General features: G+C 41.8%; 1 protein-coding gene across 1 annotated transcript in view; it reads right to left on the bottom strand.

Annotated features, from left to right (window-relative positions):
- Dnah12 (dynein axonemal heavy chain 12) overlaps nucleotides 1-21,120 on the bottom strand; it is a 159,293-nt gene that overhangs the window by 25,616 nt on the left and 112,557 nt on the right. The window contains exons 57-63 of the mRNA XM_075988847.1: nucleotides 17,255-17,469; nucleotides 16,371-16,563; nucleotides 14,714-14,906; nucleotides 10,577-10,749; nucleotides 9,193-9,333; nucleotides 5,995-6,153; nucleotides 1,368-1,512 (exon numbers count right to left, since the gene is read on the bottom strand). Of these exons, the coding sequence (XP_075844962.1) occupies nucleotides 1,368-1,512; nucleotides 5,995-6,153; nucleotides 9,193-9,333; nucleotides 10,577-10,749; nucleotides 14,714-14,906; nucleotides 16,371-16,563; nucleotides 17,255-17,469 (1,219 nt within the window). The remainder of the gene's footprint in view (nucleotides 1-1,367; nucleotides 1,513-5,994; nucleotides 6,154-9,192; nucleotides 9,334-10,576; nucleotides 10,750-14,713; nucleotides 14,907-16,370; nucleotides 16,564-17,254; nucleotides 17,470-21,120) is intronic.

The following is a 21,120-nucleotide window of genomic DNA, read 5'->3' as shown; positions in this document are numbered from 1 at the left end:
GAGTGAAATTAGCTTCTTAGCAGCTGTACTTTTTTGTGTCTTTATTATAGTGTGTTATTTTATATTCTTATAACCATTATAAGAAACATATAAATTATAACCATACTTAGATCTAATATATTGCCTCTCCTGCTGCTATATAAATAAACAAAAGATGTCTTTTTAAGGCCATGAAAGCCAAATATTTGACCAAATAGTAGTCTACACTTTGTTGCTGAGACTAATATTTGGATCAGTAGACTAAGTAAAGCTGATTTCCCTCTATAAAGCAATGTGGGTCAGTCTCATCCAATCAGCAGAACAGGTTACAGGACAAAACGGCAGGGGGAAGATGTGTTCTCAGACTGCCTTTGGATCTGAGCAGCAATCTCAGTGTTTCTCTGGGTCTCAGGTCTGTCTCCCAGGCTCCCTGCAGACTTACCAGCTTCACCATCTCATGACCCACTTCCTTAAACTCAATCAGACTAGAAAGCCCCACATGGCACGCTTTAATTCAGTTTAGTTCAACCCACTTTGTAGAAATTGACTGACCTTATAATATCCGCCCGTGCAGTGCTTTGAGAACTGAAGATACACAGCAAAACAAGATACGGATTTCCAACATCAAGAGTTCCCTCGTCTATCCAGGAGACCCTAACAAATCAACAAGTACTGTGTGTTCTAGGGGTGAGCTCAGTGGTGAGCACAGTAAGTTCAGCCTTCAGAGCATGGATGGCAAAACAGTGCCCCACAAAGGGCGGGACTAACTCTATTGCCACCGAGAGCCAATAGCGAGGCACAGATAGGTGTTCCCAGATACAAAGCAAAGCAAGACTCTTACCAGGTCAGTTCAGCAGAGGTTCTCATTCTTCACGAGGAAACTACCCTTAGTTTCCTATAGTTTTCTTAGCTTCATAAACGTATACAACTTTGAAACTTTTTGACACTTAGCTTACACAGACATCACACAGTATTCAAAACCATTTCCCTTTCTGCCCAGCTCTACATGATTTCTTTCTACGTTTAAATTTTTATTATTTTTATTGAGGATTTTTGAAGCTAGGTCTTACTCTGTAGCCCAGGCTAGCCTGAAGCTCCTAGCAGTCCTCTTACCACATTTTCTATAAGCAAGACCCAGAGAAATGGAGGAATTTCCCCCCTTCTTCAACTCTGGCTAAAATCATAAGTAAATTCATTTCCTTTAGCTTATTGTTGTTTCTAGGTTTTCACTACCAATCAAGGAGCAAATCTTGGATTCTGGCTACACAGTGTTCACTGGCTAAGAGGCCGCCATGGACTACGGTGTCATCATGCGTCACAAGGCTGTTGTCTTTAAGACTGGCATGCCGCAAACTGCAGTTTATCTGAATCTCAGACTTGTCTTTTACCTTATCAGGCCTTAAACACCGAAGAATTATTATTTTCTGCAATTCATTCAGCGTCTTGTCCATTGGTTCTGGAAATTTCACATTGTGCGGCTCTTTGCTGTCATAGATCTCTCGCCACTCCTCTGTGTGCTCACAGAAATGCTCCCTAGTGGAAAACCATTGTTTTATTGAGAAATATTTTAAGAGATAATCGAGCAAGGGAAGAAATAAGACAGTAAGGGGACCATGTTAAAATCACTAGGCTACAGGAGTTACTCTTTTGTTATTGTTTGGTTTTTTTCATGACAGGGTTTCTCTGTGTAGCCCTGGCTGTCCTAGAACTCACTCTGTCGACCAGGCTGGCTTTGAATCTCTGCCTGCCTCTGCCTCCCAAATGCTGGGATTCAGGAGTTGTTCTTGAGGGGAGGCAGGGAATGCATTCTATGTAGGAACAGGTAAATAAACACTTCCGGCAGAGGAGGAGAAGATGTGAGAGAAGAAGCCAGAACCCCTGATTCAGGCGGTGCAGTTCTAGGGAGAGTTATGACATGATTCTCCTACATCTGCAGGGCTCTGGCTTCAGCGACCTCACCCAGCTGGGAGTTCCTCTCTGACAGATGTAGCATAGCGTCATTTCAGTCCTGAAAAGAAAGGCCACTTTTTCTTGCTCCCTGGACCTAGAAATTGTAACAGTTTCACAAAGGAGAGCATCATGTAAAGAGAAATGGAGAGTGATTCGAAGAAAAATAAAAAAGCCAGAAGTGGGTTTTTTCCAGTGTCATCAATGACTGCCAAAAAAGAAATGTCATCATGGTCTGAAACATTTGCGGCTGATTCCCTCCACCCACTTTGGGTCTGGATGCTTTTGTGCTCACTTGAGGTCGGGAGAAAGTAGCTGAGACAATGCCCATGGCTCAGTGTTCCCTGCCTGGGTAGGTGGGATGGAGTCTGCTAGGGGTGCACAGGCAGGAGAGCGTGGTGGATTCCCGCTGCCATACACAGATACTTCCAGGCTATGCAGTGTCCTGCACGGCAGATTTAGTTATTACTCAGATAAAAAGGGTTTATGTGCTGCACGCTCCTCCTACCTGGTGGTCCCAGAGCTGGCAGTAATGGTACCTCCGCCATATTTAAAGGCAGAGAGTGGCAGAGCCAGCATCCAGAGCTGATGCAACCAAGCTACTTACCATTTTAAAAGTGTTCCTGGTCAGAAAATAATTACAGATATGCAATAAAGACAGATTTGGATAAAAAAGACCTCTAAATGGCTCAAAGTGTTGGATAAATATATGTAGTCTTGGGAGAGAGAAGAAAAAGAATATTGACAGTGATAAAAGGAAGTAAATGGCTATAAAAAGTCTTTAAAGAGTCAGAGTACAGACAGTCATAGATAAAAGGAGTAAAGAAAAATAAGCCACGTAAAGATGGAATATACACAGAGAGTCTGGATTATGTATATTATTGTGTTGAATTTTTTGACTGTGAAAGAGCTAAGTACAGAGAGACATTTTATTGCATAATTTTGTTATATATATACATATTTCTGCTCTTGATTAATGTATTGTGTTTGTCCAGCTCACTTAAAAATGTAATGTATAATTAAGAAATATAGGTTAATAGAGATAATCATCTATAATAGTGAAGCTTGTAGTCATGTTAGTTAGGTTTTCTAGATATATATAGATATATTTTAGTTAGATAGATAATCTTTAAACCTTTCCAAGACCTATGGAATATGGCATTTAAAATATTTTAAGAACTTAGGACTTTTCATAACAGTGAGACACATCTGCTCCTGGCAGCACCAATTTACTTCAAGAGAATGATGGGCATCAAAGAGGCTCCTCATGGAGTTTGTTAGCAATTTGAACAAGAAACTGTTCTTGTCTGGACTGCTTGATGTTATGCTGTATGAACTGGACATGCAGGACCCACAGAAAAATGACTGCTGAACTTGCCTAATAGTGAGAAAGTCCTTCAGGGTTCCTGATTCATGAAAGAGTCTGCCATACATTCTGCAGGGCACAGAAGAAAGTGACTGACAAACTGCCAATATAGGTGGTACTGTCTTTAAAATTTCCTGCTTCATGGAAAAGTCTGCTGGATACTATGGGTGTGTAGGCTGAAAATGGATGCCACAATGTTACAGAAGAACTTTGGGTGACTGTCCAGGCAGCGAGATGTCTCTTTCAATTCTAGAGTTTTGGAAGTTGCTTACAAAGTACTTCTTGTTTACTTTTATAGTATATATACTATATAAGTGTATATATATAATTATATAATAAGCATATAATTATATAATAAGTATTATATATTATGTATAGCTAATATTATATCCTTCTGGAGTCTTTGATGGAGTTGAAGAATAGATAGTTATAGTTTTTCTTAGGTATGATAAAGGTTAGATATAAATATTGTAATTATAATTCTTGCTTGATAACTGTTTTGTCGTATGTAGTTAAAGTTAAAATCTTCTTTTTTTTTTAGACAGAAAAGGGGAGTCCCATCTGTATGCTATATATTGCCATTGGTTAATAAAGAAGCTGCTTTTAGCCAATGGCTTAACAGAATATAGCCAGGCTGTTAAAGATATAGAGTAGGCAGAGTCAGAGAGACACCATGTAGCCGCCCAAAGGAGACAGATGCCCAGGAACTTTACTGGTAAACCACGAGCCTCGTAGTAAAATATAAAATAATAAACATAGGTTAATTTAAGCTATAAAAGCTAGCTAGCAATATGCTTAAGGTATTGGCCAAGCAGTGTTTTAAATAACATAGTATCTGTATAATTATTTCAGGTCTGGACAGTTGGGAACGAACAAGCAGACTCCAGCATCAGGGGGAGAAGGGAGGGTGGAAGGGGAAGAGGAGGGGAGAACTCCAGGGAAAGGGATAGTTGAGATGGAGGAAGGATAGAGATGAGAGCAAGGAAAGAGATATTTTGACTGAGCCATTATGGGGCTGGCAAGAAACCTGGCACTGGAGAGATTCCCAGGAATCTGCAAGGATGACCCCAGATAAGACCCTAAGCAATGAGAGGATGCCAGAACTGGCCTTGTCTTGTAGTCAGATTGATGACTATCTTAAATATCACCATAGAGCCTTCATCAGCAAGTGATGGAAACAGAGGCAGAGACCTGCAGCTGAGCACTGGGCTGAGCTCCCAAAGTTCAGTTGAAGAGTGGGAGAGGTGAGACTATGAGCAAGGAAGTAAGAACCATGATGGGGACACCAATTGAAACAGCTTACCTGAGCTGATGGGAGCTCACTGACTCCAGCTGGACAGTGAAGGAACCAGCATACGTCTAAGCTGGTACCTCTCTATGTGGGTGATTGTTGCATGGCAATCTGCGGGGCCACTGGCAGTGGTGCCAGGATTTATCCCTACTGATTAGCCTGACTTTTTGGAACCTATTCTCTTAGGATGGATACCTTGCTCAGCCTGGAGGAGGTAGTGGTGAGGGCCTTGGACCTTCCCCAGGGCAATGTGCCTTGCCCTCTCCAGGGAGTGGATGGGGTGGAGAAGAGAGGTAGGTGGAGGGAGTGGGAGGAGGAAAGGGAGTGGGAGCTGGGATTAGTGTGTAAAATTGGGGAAAATGGTTTGTTTTCTTTTTTTAAAAAAAATAAAAGAAAAAAATATATAAAGATTTCTTTGGGTCCCTTTGCAGGACTGGAGCAATGATCAAGAAGATACACCCTTGCCAGTGATGAGAACAGGAGACAGAGATTGGTCAGGTAGTTCAGGACAGAGACCTTGGTTCCTATACGTGGCTAGCAGCAGGAAATATCTGTGGTTCTGTGCAGGCCAGAGGCTAGAAACGTCAGAAAAAGCAGGGCGGGCTTGATTCCTACTTTGGCTTTTTACCTTGTTTCTCTCCTAGATGGACACTCTTGTCTGGAAACTGTGAGGGTACCACTGAAACTGAGAGGCATCTTGGGTGAATGACTGGACCGTCCTGCTCTCCTCTCCAAGTCTCACCCCAGTTTCTGCATAAGCCTGACAAAACCCTCCTAGGCTGGACACTCAATAGCAACTTGATCCCTGGAAACTGTTCCTGCTGTCCAGGAGCTCTGCCTTCCTCATAGTAAGTTTTATATTAGAATCTATTCTAACACGTTTAAAGCTCACCCTTCTGGAGTTCGGGAATTTTGTTTTTCAAGTTTACAAGACAAGAACCTGAAGCCATGGACTCAGTGGGAGTTGTGTGTGTTTGTGAACGTATACACCCTAACTCCTGGATGAAAGCCCACCTGAGGTCAGGATCCTCTGTCACACTCAGAGACCCCTCTTTTGATCTTTTCTTGGTGTCACTAGGGTAATTAATTACACACATTTCTTGCTCTAAGCCTTCCTCTGTAGAACTAAACCTCATGCCATACACTAAATTTGGGCTTGAAGGGATGATTCGACCCCTGTGTTTCTCTTCCCAGCGTGGCCACTGTTACTTGTTTCTTTCATTAGTCTATTGGGACAGATGACAGAGCTGCAGGAGACCTTGCTTCTGTCTTAAAACTTCCTTACATTTATGTGAAGTGTAAAGAGCCTGTCTTTTTACTAACCAATAAACTAGAAAGAATCATGGAAAAAATTTAAATTACAAATTTAGTATTACCATTCAATGTTAAGTAATCAAATGCACACAATTACCTGAGTCCTTGGAAGACAGCAAGTTCACTTGCTCTACAAATCTCCTCCCAGCTTTTATCCTGTAGCCATTCTGGAGCGGGATTTTTTTCGGCACTCTTAAGACTCACTCCTCCAGTTAAAAGAAACATCAATTCCTGGTATTCGATCTCTTTCTTGGCCCTGCGTTCCCAAACAATTGTAAACTGTTGCAAACGGTTGATATTAAAATGGAATTATAGCAGCTTCTGTGTCCAAGCCTGGATGGAGTAGCTCAGGCTGTACTTAGCCTCACAACTAATGAGACAACAGCTGTTGTGGGAACTCAATACACCGCGCAGAATGTATCCACTAAGAGACAGAGAAGGTGGCTTATGGTTGCCCCGCTGTCTTCCCAGTGACATTCCCCAGATGCAGAGCAGAGGTGGTAAAAACTAAAGCCTGGCAGTGTTGTTCAGACAGGAGGCAGAGTTGAGGAGGGCTTGTCAGTGGGCCCATCACGCACTGCTGATAGTGGCTGTAGCTCTGCTGCTTAGGGACCTCTGCTCAGGTAAAGCTGACTCTTCACCTATGCTACAGAAAAGAATGTCGGGGTGGAGCAAAGTTAACAAACACACTTCCAAAGCAGAGATAAGGAAGAATAAAAAGGCACAGAAAACTTAGGGGACTGGGCAGGGGAAAGGAGTCTGCTGGCAGCCTGTCAGAAAGGAGTCTGGGAATCTCACACAAGTCTGCTTAGTCTTTGAGTACAGTAGAAACATCTTAACTTCCTCTGTGACCCTTGTGACCTAGGATTTTACTGTATCAGTTGTAATCACACGTAAGGTACACTAGGAACTATGTTCTCATTTACTGAAAACAAAACCCTCTGAGATGTAACTTCAGAATGCAACAAAACCAGTACATCTGGCTACTGTAAAGATACAGAATTGCAACTCTCTTGGGAAGCCCATAGCCACACCTATGTATGTCTTATTGCTTTCCTTAGTGGCGCACTTTCTATTAATTCCTGTGTTTAAAATCCATGTTCAAGGCATCTGCTAGCAAACTCAACTCTGATGCTGGCCCATCCTGAAACTGTTTCCTGCAGTGAAGCCAAGGATCAATGACCCAGCTTTACCTCACTGAGGTCCATGACTACTCAGTCTGCTGGTGCTAGGAGGGGAGATGGCTCTGCCCCACCACTGCTGACAGAAATAAGAGATTGTACACACTTTAATTCAGGTGGCAGGGGGACAGAGAGAACACGTTTACTTAATGGAAAATAATAGTACACACCTCCTGTACACAGCACATTTGTAGAGAGACGGGTGCTTAGGTATATCTAGCAGATACAACAGTTCTGTGTTTTGAACGGATACTGTTAAAAGCATATAATTTGTGACAAGGATTAAAGATTAAGCAATATATAATTGAAGTACAAAAATATAAGCTAACTTGTTTTATTTTTTAAGTCTCTCTCTCTCTCTCTCTCTCTCTCTCTCTCTCTCTCTCTCTCTCTCTGTCTGTCTCTCTGGGTGTGTGTGTGTGTACTCACTGCATTCATATATGTGAGTATTGGCACATTTGCCATAACACATGTGTAGACGTCTGAGGATGACCTGGGGTGTTGCTCTTTGCTGTCCAACCTGTTTGAGATAGGGTCTATTTGTTTGCTGCTTTTTATACCAGGCTAACTGGCCCATGAGCTTTGTGGGTGTCCTCCTGTCTCCACCTCCCACCCCACCTGAGAGCTTTGGGGTTATGGATGCTTCGTGCCACCTCTCTGTGGTTACCAGAAATTCAGATTTAGGTCCCCACACTGGCACAGCGACCCACCTCCCGAGTCATATTCATTTTTCTTATGTTAATTCAATTTCTTTTGTAAATTAAATTTTGAGGTGGTTTTATGAATTCACTGTGCTCAAAGGGCACACACATCCTGATCTCAAGTAAACATAATTTTTTTCTTTCCATCCTTGTTTGAGATGGCTTTAGGAAAATGAACAATATACAAGGCAGACTTATAGAATAACACCTGACTTTAATGAGTGGATAGCTATATAGATAAAAGGTAAAGTTTGACATCTATTTTAGATTAAACCCACAGATCTGTTACGTCTGGCTTAGATCTAAATGCAAAAGGAAAATAATGAAATTTAAAGATAATTATGAATATCTTTATATCAGTGGAGTTTTCACTAAGCACAGACCACAAACCAGACAATATTAAAATTAAGAATTTGTGTTAACTAAGAGAATGAAAAGGCATTCTAGATAGTGAGTGACAGTCACACATTGTTGATGGGTTTGGATCTATATTATATAAAGAACTCATATAAGTCAGTTAGAAAACAACAAAAATCCAATAGGAAAAATGGAAAGTGATAAAGATTTCTAAAGTCCCTATGTGTGTGTGTGTGTGCGCGCGCATACACACACACACACACACACACACACACACACAAAGCTTGACATCATTAATCATCACAGAGATATAAGTTGAAACCACAAAGGAATAGTGCTTATCACATACTGAGACATATTTCGAAATGACAATAGATGACCATACTTATAAACCAGCACTTGGGAGACTGAGGCAAGAAGATTATGAGTTCAAAGCCACCATCCAGCCATTGAGGACCCTGATGCGAAGAGAATAATACAGGATTTGGTGCAGACCTAGAACAACAGGAACTTGACTGCTCAAGGGATACAAACTGGGGCAGGCAAATAATTTACATGTTTCTTTCTAGATCTCTTCCAAACCAAAGTGTGTGCACTAGAGCACCAAGATCTTCATAAGCAGTGTTTGCAGCATTGTTATTTAGATGATGCTGAGGGACAAAAACAGACAGAATGCCTACTTTTGGATACTGTTTATATAAAAGCAAAACTAAACTGCAAGATTGGAGAATAGAAGAGCAGTCACCATTAGGGGGCAGACAGGGGTGAAGCTCACAACGGTTCAGGGATGATGAGACCATTCTATTTCCAAGTTTACCTTTGTAAGAGCTGACTTAACTCTGTGTCATATTTTATGAACATTTATGTGATATATAAACATTAAGTATTAAAAATAAACACCAGAACATCAATATTATTGTGGAAACTATTGTTATGAGGGAAATACTGAATTAAACCAAGCAAGGCATTATCCTATTCTCTAAGAAGTCATTTTGTAGATTATATTGCAAGGCAAACTTTTAAAGTAAATAAAATATGAAAATACAAGTCACTTACAGAAGAAGATTGGCACATAATAAAAAGGAGAAGAGTAGCTTGTCCTTCTCGAACAGCGATCGGCAAATGTTGCAGTATAAGTTGTATGTGAAGTGGTCATTCAAATATCGCAGGCGCTTTTCCAAAATTTTGGATTTGTTACTAAAACGTTAAAAAAGAAAAAATATGTTATCAAATCAAAATAGGAAAAATAAGTGACCTGAGTTAACTTATAACAAAATGGTTTAAATTTATTGAAGTACTCATCACTAGAAACATTTGAAATTACTCATAGACAAATGTAAAGCTTTTCAAATCTGAGTATTTGCTAAGAGTCCTAATTACTCCATATCGTAACTGAAATATACGTCAGTTCTTCATCTTGACATTCCTCCATCATGAGCACTGTGTAAATTCACATTCTAAGCCACAACTGGGAAATTTTAGGGATTTTGATTATTCAGGAGACATTGTTCTACCAAGAGCTCACATAGAAGAAACTCCTTACGGTACACATGTGAGCTCAAGTCCCATGTTTATTCTGCTCAGTAAGTGTAGAACTTACCAAATACAAGATGCTGTTCTCAACACTCTGAAAACATCTCACTTAATTCCAAAAGCAACCAAAGGAGACAAATATAATTATTATTCTTATAGAAAGGGTAACTTTCTTTCCTATAGTCTTGTAGCTGGTATGAGGTAAAACGGAGATTGGAAGACCCTAAAACCTGTATATTGTGACAGTTAAACTTGGTTGTCAACTTGATGGATTTAGGACCTTGTTGTAAACTAACCTCTGGGAATGTCTGGGAGGTTGTTTATATATATATTAAAATCATCAGCTAAAAGAAATCTTGAAGCCAGGTGGTGGTGGCATATGCCTTTAATCCTAGCACTTGGAAGACAGAAACAGGCAGATCTCTGAGTTCGAGGCCAGCCTGGTCTATAAAGTGAGTTCCAGGATAGCCAGGAATAAACAGAGAAACCCTATCCTGGAAAAACAAAACAAAAGGAAGAAAGAAATGAAGAAAAGAAGGAAGGAAGGAAGGAAGGAAGGAAGGAAGGAAACACTTAAAAGACAGAAAGAAGAGCCAGATGTGGTGCCACATGCTTTAGTCTCAGCACTCAGGGAACTGGAACAGAACAATTGCCAGAAGTTTGAAGCCAGCCTGAGCTAATAGCAAGTACTAGATCAGTCAGGGCTACATAGGGAGACCATTTCTGTATGTTTAAATCTTAGGAACACGAAACAACTTTTTAAGTCTTTCTCTTTCATTTCCTCACACTTAATATTCTACAATGAAAATACTAAAGAAGTAATTGGAAACAATTATATTTTTTTTAATGGAAAGGATGGTGAAAAATCCAACCTAGGGAGAATGGCTGAAACTAGAAATCTGCCTACCTGTCATGAATAGAGTTGATATAGAGGTTCACAAACCAGATGAGAGAGTATTGGTACATGGGATCGATGTTAGCCAGGTCTGCAATGCTAAAGAATAACACTGATGAATGTTTAGCGATGGGTCTATAGCCTTCCCGGGACTCTGCTATTTTGAGTTCTGTTTTTTCTGCAACCTGGTAGAAGAGAAAAATCAAGATGAATGAATAGGGAGTGTCTTAATCATTTATTTTTCATATAATGAATTTTATATATATTTGAAAGTACTTTAACCCAATAACAAATTACATGAACTCAAGAATATACTTTAAGTACATTCTACAAGAGATGAGTTTCTTCCTAAAAGAAAGGAAAGGAAAGGGAAGAATAACAGAGGAGGAAGAGGAAGGGGGAAAAGATGAGCTTTACACTAGAGATTAACAGTGCGATCGCCCACCAACCATGACTCTCTCATCTGAAGAATATTAGTCCTCAATCTCCGCCCGTGCCTAACATGTGCCTATCAGTTATCTCTCCTCTTTTGCTTTAATAGGTCAGAGGAAGGAGGAGAGGGGAATAGAGAACAGTGTGCACATGTTCATGTTGAAGATACTACCATGGGTACTAATGCTCAGGACAAACTCTATCTAATAGGTCAGAGGAAGGAGGAGAGGGGAATAGAGAACAGTGTGCACGTGTACATGTTGAAGACACTACCATGGGTACTAATGCTCAGGACAAACTCTATCTAATAGGTCAGAGGAAGGAGGAGAGGGAATAGAGAACAGTGTGCACATGTCCATGTTGAAGATACTACCATGGGTACTAATGCTCAGGACAAACTCTATCTAATAGGTCAGAGGAAGGAGGAGAGGGGAATAGAGAACAGTGTGCACATGTCCATGTTGAAGATACTACCATGGGTACTAATGCTCAGGACAAACTCTATCTAATAGGTCAGAGGAAGGAGGAGAGGGGAATAGAGAACAGTGTGCACATGTCCATGTTGAAGATACTACCATGGGTACTAATGCTCAGGACAAACTCTATCTAATAGGTCAGAGGAAGGAGGAGAGGGAATAGAGAACAGTGTGCACATGTCCATGTTGAAGATACTACCATGGGTACTAATGCTCAGGACAAACTCTATCTAATAGGTCAGAGGAAGGAGGAGAGGGGAATAGAGAACAGTGTGCACATGTCCATGTTGAAGATACTACCATGGGTACTAACGCTCAGGACAAACTCTATCTAATAGGTCAGAGGAAGGAGGAGAGGGAATAGAGAACAATGTGCACGTGTACATGTTGAAGACACTACCATGGGTACTAATGCTCAGGACAAACTCTATCTAATAGGTCAGAGGAAGGAGGAGAGGGAATAGAGAACAATGTGCACGTGTACATGTTGAAGACACTACCATGGGTACTAATGCTCAGGACAAACTCTATCTAATAGGTCAGAGGAAGGAGGAGAGGGAATAGAGAACAGTGTGCACGTGTCCATGTTGAAGACACTACCATGGGTACTAATGCTCAGGACAAACTCTATCTAATAGGTCAGAGGAAGGAGGAGAGGGGAATAGAGAACAGTGTGCACGTGTACATGTTGAAGACACTACCATGGGTACTAATGCTCAGGACAAACTCTATCTAATAGGTCAGAGGAAGGAGGAGAGGGAATAGAGAACAGTGTGCACATGTCCATGTTGAAGATACTACCATGGGACGCTCAGGACAAACTCTGTCTAATAGTGGTTTCATATACACTCAGATCACTTTTCTCAATTAGTTTCTCACACACTTCTTTGCAGGTAAATATTGTCATAGATATCCAACCCAGTCTACTAGACTGATAGTCACTCTATGGGGAAAATGCTTAGAACACTGCCCCAACCCACCTTCCTTGTTTTGCTACGGTTTCCTATCCACCAGTTGATGGATGGGTTTGCACATGCAGCCTTGATTCCACAGAATAATCCCTTTTGTCGCTTTACAGTCAGGTGACCCAAGAGAATTAGAACTTCAGTCAGGTGGTGATTGGCATAAGTGCTAGCTTACGGGAAACTTTCTGTGTTGTTTTCTACATCTTAGATAAATGCATACAGAAATGAAGGCAGAAGTTTTGCAGAAGAAACTGATCTTTTGATAGTGTACAGAAGCATAGAAGAGCCACATAACCCCACTAAGGGAAGAGACAGTGTGGAAATTCAGTGTTTCTGTTCAACCTTCAGCCCTTGATACACTTCATATCATAGGAAATAAAATATTCTAATGTAGATTTTTTATTTTAGCTAGTCTAAATGGAGTTCTATTCTTTGTCAAGTTTCCCCCAAATTGATAAAATATAATCACAAATGGCCTGAAAGTTCTGAACCTCAGTCTTGATTATAAGAAGAAAAACAAGGTTAACGGCAATTGAGAATTAACAGTATTTTGGGCGAAGAAGTGCCCACCACTATGGCCACCTTTCCTCCTCTCTTCCACCCCCAGTCTTGCTTTTCGTCAGTGCCACCTTTTGGGCAGGTGGTCCTGTGGTGCAGAAGAAATCAGACTGAGCAAATCATGGAGGAAAAGCCCTGCCTTCAGGTTCCTGCTTTGGTTAACCCTGATTATGGACCGGAACCTGTGAACCAAATAAGCATCTCTTTCCCAAGTTGGTTTCGGGCAAGTGTTTCATCACAGCAACAGAAGTAAACCAGGACATCTCTCCTCTGATAATCAGTGTGGTGGTAGGGATGATGGGTTCATCAGTTTCCTCTGCTCTGATAAACAAGAATTGGGAAGACAGACACCACAGGGTATCTCAGCCATGCTCTCAGATGTGGGCTGCCATAGAGTATTTATCTATGACATTTCCTTTTTGGTTCCTCAAAAAACGTAAGATAAGGGACCAAACACCTGCCAGAAGAATCCTTATCAACACATTAGCATAAAGCCAAACCTCTTGGACATCTGTCCCTGAGAGGAGCCACACTGGAAGGGAAGCAGAGGGAAAAAGTGAGTGATTAGCGCAACCTCTGCTTGCTGTAAGAATCAAGTGACAGGGGCCGCAGAGCTGACTCAGTAGTTAAGAACCCCAGCCGCTCTTGCGAAATACCTGGGTTCACTTTCCAGGACCCAGACAGCAGCTCAGAACCATCTAACTCGGTTTCAGGGAATCTGACTCTCTCTTCTGGCCTCAGAAGGCACCAGGCAATGCATGTAGTAAACAGATATACATGTATACAAAAACACTCATATATATGTATATGTATCTATATAAAAACAAATCTTTGAAAAATTTTAAAATTATTAAGACTATTTTAAAAGAAAGAGAAAAGAATATAAAAGTTTTAAAGGTCCCTAACTGAGATGGTGAGATGGCTCGGTTTTAAGAGCACTTCCTGACAACCCGAGTTTCTCCCCAGACCACATGTAAAAAGCCAGAAGAGGTGGTTCCCATCTGTAATCCAGAACTTCTATGGCAAAGTGGGAGGCGGAGACAGGAGAATGAGCTGGAAGTGTGTGATACAGAGGAGCAGCAGAAGTAACAAGAAAGACCCAGCTTCAATAACGCAGGAGGAGGGAACCAATTCCAGAAAGCTGGCCTCCGACTTGCATGTCCCGTCTCACAGACACATCCTTGGGGGGAAAGAGATGCACTATAGAAATGGCCCCTGCCTGTGTGATGAATTAGGAATACATTATCAGCTATAGGCCACCTGCCTCCTTCCTCCACTGCCACTTACGTCTCCTGTCCTCTTTCTCTCTCATCTCCAATAAGCCCTTGAGTGACAAGCTGATGTCAGAACATCCCCTGTTGGTTCTAAGAATCACTTATTGCTTGGTCATTCAGGATTTATCTCACATACCTCAAACTCCAATCACTAACTGGGCAAGACAACTTTTACAGTTTTAGAAGAAGAGAACTAAACTAAACAAGCCCGATAGACTGCACACATAGAGAACACTTGTCTTTCTTCTGTGTACAGATAATGTGTGGATTGAACTAAGTTTAGATAAGTTCAGCAGTAAGATATCTTCTAAGCTTACAACTAGTCTCTAGGTTTTCATATTTTAGCAATTTTTTTTCTTGAAAGCCTACTACAGCATTTCCTTAGAGACTTGAAACAAATGGGAATGTTGGAATCCAAACATTTCTAGGAGTTGTTCTTTTCACCTGCTGCTTCTTCGTTATCTCGTTAGACATTATTTTGGCAGAGTCTAAGACTTTTATTGCACTTTCATCTTCCAAAATGTTCCCTTCTGAAGACGACAATGTTTCCAGAATCCTTGTCTCTATGTCTTTCAGCTGCTTCTTATTAGCTGCAGACTGAAGAATAAGGGCATTCCGTTCCTCCTCTAATTCTGGTCTAAGACAGAAACATCTGCTGTAAATTTGTAACAATTAACCTAATTTATACCTAAACATCACCTATAACATTTTGGGACTATTTGTATCATCTTATAGCTGTAACAAAAACTAACCAAATTTATTATGGTAAAGGGAACACTTGCATACCGTGATGGCTCATTTCATGGGTCAATGTGGTATAATCTAGACCTGCCTGGGAAGGGAGTTTCAGCCTGAACCATGAAAAGGAGAGAGGGAGCTGAGGGAGACAGGCATGGATCTATCGCTCTCTTCTTCTCATAGCTGGTGTCATGTGACGTGTTCATCCATTCTCTCGCTGCTGTGACTTCCTTGCTAAGGACTATAAACGAACCGTGAGCTAAAATAAACCCTTTGTCTCCCAATTCCTTTTTGTCAATGTATTTGATCATAGCAATAGGAAATGAGAAGGCTCATACAAATATTGAGTTGAGAAGTTTAAACAAAGAAAACATCATTTGCATGCTTAAAATGTGAATGTATTAGATAAATCCTTATGGCATAGCTGGTCACATACAGGGAAATAAAAAGACTGCAAGGAGGAGTTTATTCATTCTTTGCTTTGTCATCAGTAACTCTTCTAAAATAACAGTCACAGGAAGAAGGACTCTTCCCCCTGGCTTTTTTAGTGAAAGGCAAAATTGGCATTAAGCATTAATGAGCAAAAATAGGATCAAAATTCAAAATAATACCATCTGGTGTAGAGTGTGCTATAACATAGGTCTTGTTCATAGTTAAAGTTTTGAAGTTAACAAAGCTACTTTTATATACTTGTAATTTGATCTCACTCAACGGGCCACTTAATAATGTCATATTAATCTTCAACTAGAATCAATTATTTTCTTTCAGAGAAGTTTTTTTTTTCTTGCAGCTTTTCTGGGTATTGTTATTTTTTCTTATTTGAAAAACAGTGCATTTTAGTAACAGAAAAATACCAAAATATCAATAAAACTATAAAATTGCCTATGCTCTTACATACTAAGCAAAATAACTGCTAATATTCAGGTATATTGTGTCTTAATCTTTTCCTTTCTTTTTTCAGTTTTGAATACAGAGATTCATTCATCAATTTTTTAAAAATACAATATTACTTATACTACATATGTAGTTTTATATCCTGTTTTCACATCCTATCCCAAGCATTTCTAAATTTAATATTCTGTATAGAAGTCTTCGAATACATATCTGATTATATCTATGGCCTATATTACTATGGATAAAATTTCTAGCTCAGTTTGATAGAAGTCACAGTATGTATTCTGAATCTCATTTATAATAAAAGGCCAATATAACATGACCTGGCCTAAAAGTTATTACTGAAAGGCCATTTTAAAGGATTATATAATTGCTTTACTTATAATGACAAAACATAAACTTTAGTCTTTTCAAAATAGTTACAAAACAAAAATGCTAAAGGCTTACAGATATTCTCTAAACCACATACCTCTCCTTTGCAACAACAATGCCCAGTAACTGGTCTTCAAGCCCTTCCGGTGTTATCATGAAGTTGAGCAAGGACACTTTTGTGGCCAGCTCTGGCATGTAGTGTGGGTTTCTCAATTTTGTGGTGATATAAAACTTAAAATCAAAAGAATATTCAATAATGATTTCACCAAGCCGGATGCAATCAATACCACCTATATTTCAGGGAAAAAAGCAGATAATCAATGAGCCAAAGTTACTTAGTCTCTTTTCCTATGTACTCATAAGGCCTCACCTAAGCTATAAGAAAAGAAACCTAAGCAGGCTGGAAGGGAAAACAGGGGACAAATGCAGTGGGGTAGAGACGGGTAAGCAATGACACAGCAGGGCTCATCCTGGAGCAGCACAGACATCGTCTCCCTTGTCATGGACTTTTGTAGATCAAGATACTTTTTGAGTTTTTTCTATCAAATTTTAACAGTGATTCCAAGATTTTTGTATGATTAAAGTTCACCAATGCTCATCAGCAGGAAGCTACGTCGTGGGTAATGTTTACCTGTGTCCAACTCTGGCCCACACTCTTGTCATTACTCAGAACTAAGTCCTAATCTTGACTTTCTGAGGTCAGTGATCATAAGATAGGGGTTTTGGTCTGGCTTCAATCGTGTCATGCTCTCAACAGAGCTATTCCGGGTAGTACTGGCTAAAGCAAAAAAGGAGAGCAAAGTGCTGATCTTAGGGTGCCCGGTCGAGGTCACTCTGAAAGCTGCTTTCTTTGCCTACATAATAACACTACAGGAGTTCTACATCATCATCATCATCATCATCATCATCATCATCATCACTATTAAGCTTATGTATTGTTTTTCTTTCATGCCTCAAAATAATCCAATCATTTAGTTCTACCTTGTTTAAAAGTTTGTCTAAGTAACAGCGGCTCCAAAGAGGGGTCCAGCTCTTCACCAACATTTTCCAGCAGGAGTGGACTTCCAAACTGAATGCAGTTCTCCAGAGTTCTCATGTAGTCCGTATCTGAGAGCTTAATAACACTAAGCTGGTTTTCTTTCTCTGAGTTTTTGATCCACTTATTGGCTTGACCCTGGGGGTCAATCATTAAAGGCCTAGAGATTAAGAAGAAAATTACAAGAGGAACACGTAAATGCTACAGTTTCTTAAAATCTATTCAATTTAATTAAATGTTGCCATCAGCTGTTACAAAATATTTTGCATCAAGATTTATCTTCACAAAATCCCTGTGATTATTTATGTATAGGTATGTAACAATATTAACTAAAGAAGAGGTCATCAATTTGCAAGAGAGGGGAACACAGGAGGAGGAGAAGGGGGAGAATATACAGTATATAATATATATATATACACACATATATACACACACACACACATATATACACACACAGTATTCATATATGCAATGCTAAAAAAATTAAAAATTTAAATTAAAATAAAAAGTAGAAAAAGTGCCCTTGGCTAAATTGGGTGTCACAAAGCAAAAACAAAAAGGGGAATGTATGATGGTGGGAGGAGCTGGGGAGGAATGGTGGTGGGAGGAGCTGGGGGAATGGTGGTGGGAGGAGCTGGGGGACTGGTGGTGGGAGGAACTGGGGAGGACTGGTGGTGGGAGGAGCTTGGGGGACTGGTGGTGGGAGGAACTGGGGAGGACTGATGGTGGGAGGAGCTAGGGGAATGGTGGTGGGAGGAGCTGGGGGAATGGTGGTGGGAGGAGCTGGGGGGGAATGGTGGTGGGAGGAGCTGGGGGAATGGTGGTGGGAGGAGCTGGGGAGGAATGGTGGTGGGAGGAACTGGGGAGGACTGATGGTGGGAGGAGCTGGGGGAATGGTGGTGGGAGGAGCTGGGGAGGACTGATGGTGGGAGGAGCTGGGGGACTGGTGGTGGGAGGAGCTGGGGAGGAATGGTGGTGGGAGGAGCTGGGGGACTGGTGGTGGGAGGAGCTGGGGAGGAATGGTGGTGGGAGGAGCTGGGGGAATGGTGGTGGGAGGAGCTGGGGGACTGGTGGTGGGAGGAACTGGGGGACTGGTGGTGGGAGGAACTGGGGAGGACTGATGGTGGGAGGAGCTGGGGGAATGGTGGTGGGAGGAGCTGGGGGACTGGTGGTGGGAGGAGCTTGGGGGACTGGTGGTGGGAGGAACTGGGGAGGACTGGTGGTGGGAGGAACTGGGGAGGACTGGTGGTGGGAGGAGCTTGGGGGAGTGGTGGTGGGAGGAGCTGGGGAGGACTGATGGTGGGAGGAGCTGGGGGAATGGTGGTGGGAGGAGCTTGGGGGACTGGTGGTGGGAGGAACTGGGGAGGACTGGTGGTGGGAGGAGCTTGGGGGAGTGGTGGTGGGAGGAACTGGGGAGGACTGATGGTGGGAGGAGCTGGGGGAATGGTGGTGGGAGGAGCTGGGGAGGACTGATGGTGGGAGGAACTGGGGGAATGGTGGTGGGAGGAGCTGGGGAGGAATGGTGGTGGGAGGAGCTGGGGGACTGGTGGTGGGAGGAGCTGGGGAGGAATGGTGGTGGGAGGAGCTGGGGGAATGGTGGTGGGAGGAGCTGGGGGACTGGTGGTGGGAGGAACTGGGGAGGACTGATGGTGGGAGGAGCTGGGGGAATGGTGGTGGGAGGAGCTGGGGAGGAATGGTGGTGGGAGGAGCTGGGGGACTGGTGGTGGGAGGAGCTGGGGAGGAATGGTGGTGGGAGGAGCTGGGGGAATGGTGGTGGGAGGAGCTGGGGGACTGGTGGTGGGAGGAACTGGGGAGGACTGATGGTGGGAGGAGCTGGGGGACTGGTGGTGGGAGGAACTGGGGAGGACTGATGGTGGGAGGAGCTGGGGGAATGGTGGTGGGAGGAGCTGGGGGACTGGTGGTGGGAGGAACTGGGGAGGACTGGTGGTGGGAGGAGCTGGGGGGACTGATGGTGGGAGGAGCTGGGGGACTGGTGGTGGGAGGAGCTTGGGGGACTGATGGTGGGAGGAGCTGGAGGACTGGTGGTGGGAGGAGCTTGGGGGAATGGTGGTGGGAGGAGCTGGGAGAGGACTAGTGGTGGGGGAGGATAAGAGACAGTAAAAGGATGAGTGGGACCAGAATATTTTATATACATTTATGAAATTGTCAAGAGAATAATTTTAAAAATAAAAAGAATTTTATTCTTATAAATGAAAAAATTCAGTCTCACATTAGCCCAAATTCCAAGATTCTAAAACTAGACCTAACTAGTGTTAGACGAACTAGGAATTTGTGAGTCTGTGAGCTGTGCTGTTTTCAATAGCATTGACATCACAGCAGTCTTAACACGTGCCATCAGTTTCTGTAATGAGAGAAATAACGGTACAAAACATTTGCTACAAGTTTAATATAAAAAAATACCAGCTAATAAATGATTCTTACAAGTTTGTGAGTGAAGCTGTGTAGAGCGAGAGCCCACACCTAGCATATATTAAAATCTATTTAGGAATGCTTTTCTAGGACAGTAAATAAAAGCTTTGTGTTTGATAATGTATAATTGGTGGCTGGAGTGACGGCTCAATGAATGAGAGCATTTGCTGCTCCTTCCAAGGACCCATGTGGCGGCTTACAAGTGCCTGTGGCTCCAGTTCCAGGGGACCAAACACACTTTTCTGGCCTCTACAGGCAACTAGGCATGCATGTGGGTCATAGAAATACATGCAAGCAAACATTCATGCAATAAAACAAATAAACCTATTTTTTAAAAGAGTATATAATTAATTAGGAGAGAATAGAACAGTGGCGACTCAACCTGGGACCTGCTGGAGAGTGGAGGCTGCAGAAGAGAAATGGGTATTATAATCAACTTTAATATGAGGAGCAATTTCTAATATTTAGAAAATTACTCTCTTTGAAAAAGAGTCTCTTCAGTGGTTATTCTGCCACATTATCATTCAATTTTAAATCCTCTCATTTCTTTTTTTGTTTGTTTGTTTTTGTTCTTTGAGACAGGGTTTCTCTGTAGCTTTGGGGCCTGTCCTGGAACTAGCTCTTGTAGACCAGGCTAGCCTCGAACTCACAGAGATCCACCTGCCTCTGCCTCCCAAGTGCTGGGATTAAAGGCGTGCGCCACCACCGCCTGGCCAAGTCTTCTCATTTCTAAAGCATGCCATGATTATACTCTTGGGCTCTCATATTCATCTGAGTGAATATGGGGTCCTATTTTAAGTCCTCACAACATCCTGATTTAGGCACAATTATTGCCCCATTTTATAAATAGAGAAGCAGGCAAGAATGATTTAGAAATCCTTAATTTGATAGGATAACTGAACAAATGGTGGACTCATAAATGCTGATGTGTTTATACAATGAAATATAATCCTCCCTGAAACAATGTACGCATACATGGAGTAACATGGATGAATTTGAAAACATTTCTGCAGAGAGGAAGATGTTTCATATACGTTTCAAGAAGTAGAGATGATGTTCTACAACAGGCATAACTAATCTACATTGAGAAGTAATTGGAATGATGATTTCCTGAGTGGGATGAGAGCAGGAAAGGAATTTAAAGGAGGTATGTAGGAGGTAGCCTTGCCCTGCATCTGGATGTATGCACAGGTGTATACTCTTTTGAACTCGCTAAATGGTACATTTGAGTTTTCCTATTTTGTTATATATAATTTTTTACCTCAAACAAAAAAATACAAAAGCTGATATTGATATAGTCGACAATATGCATGTTGGAAGTGGCTAAGAAGAAAACATATATCTGCAGCTCATCGGTAAATACATTTAGAAAGATGGGTTA

This window comes from Microtus pennsylvanicus, chromosome 10 (genome assembly GCF_037038515.1).
Source record: "Microtus pennsylvanicus isolate mMicPen1 chromosome 10, mMicPen1.hap1, whole genome shotgun sequence".
Lineage (NCBI taxonomy): Eukaryota > Metazoa > Chordata > Mammalia > Rodentia > Cricetidae > Microtus > Microtus pennsylvanicus.
The sequence above is the reverse complement of the archived record's forward strand: the minus strand, read 5'-3'. Positions and strand labels throughout refer to the sequence as shown.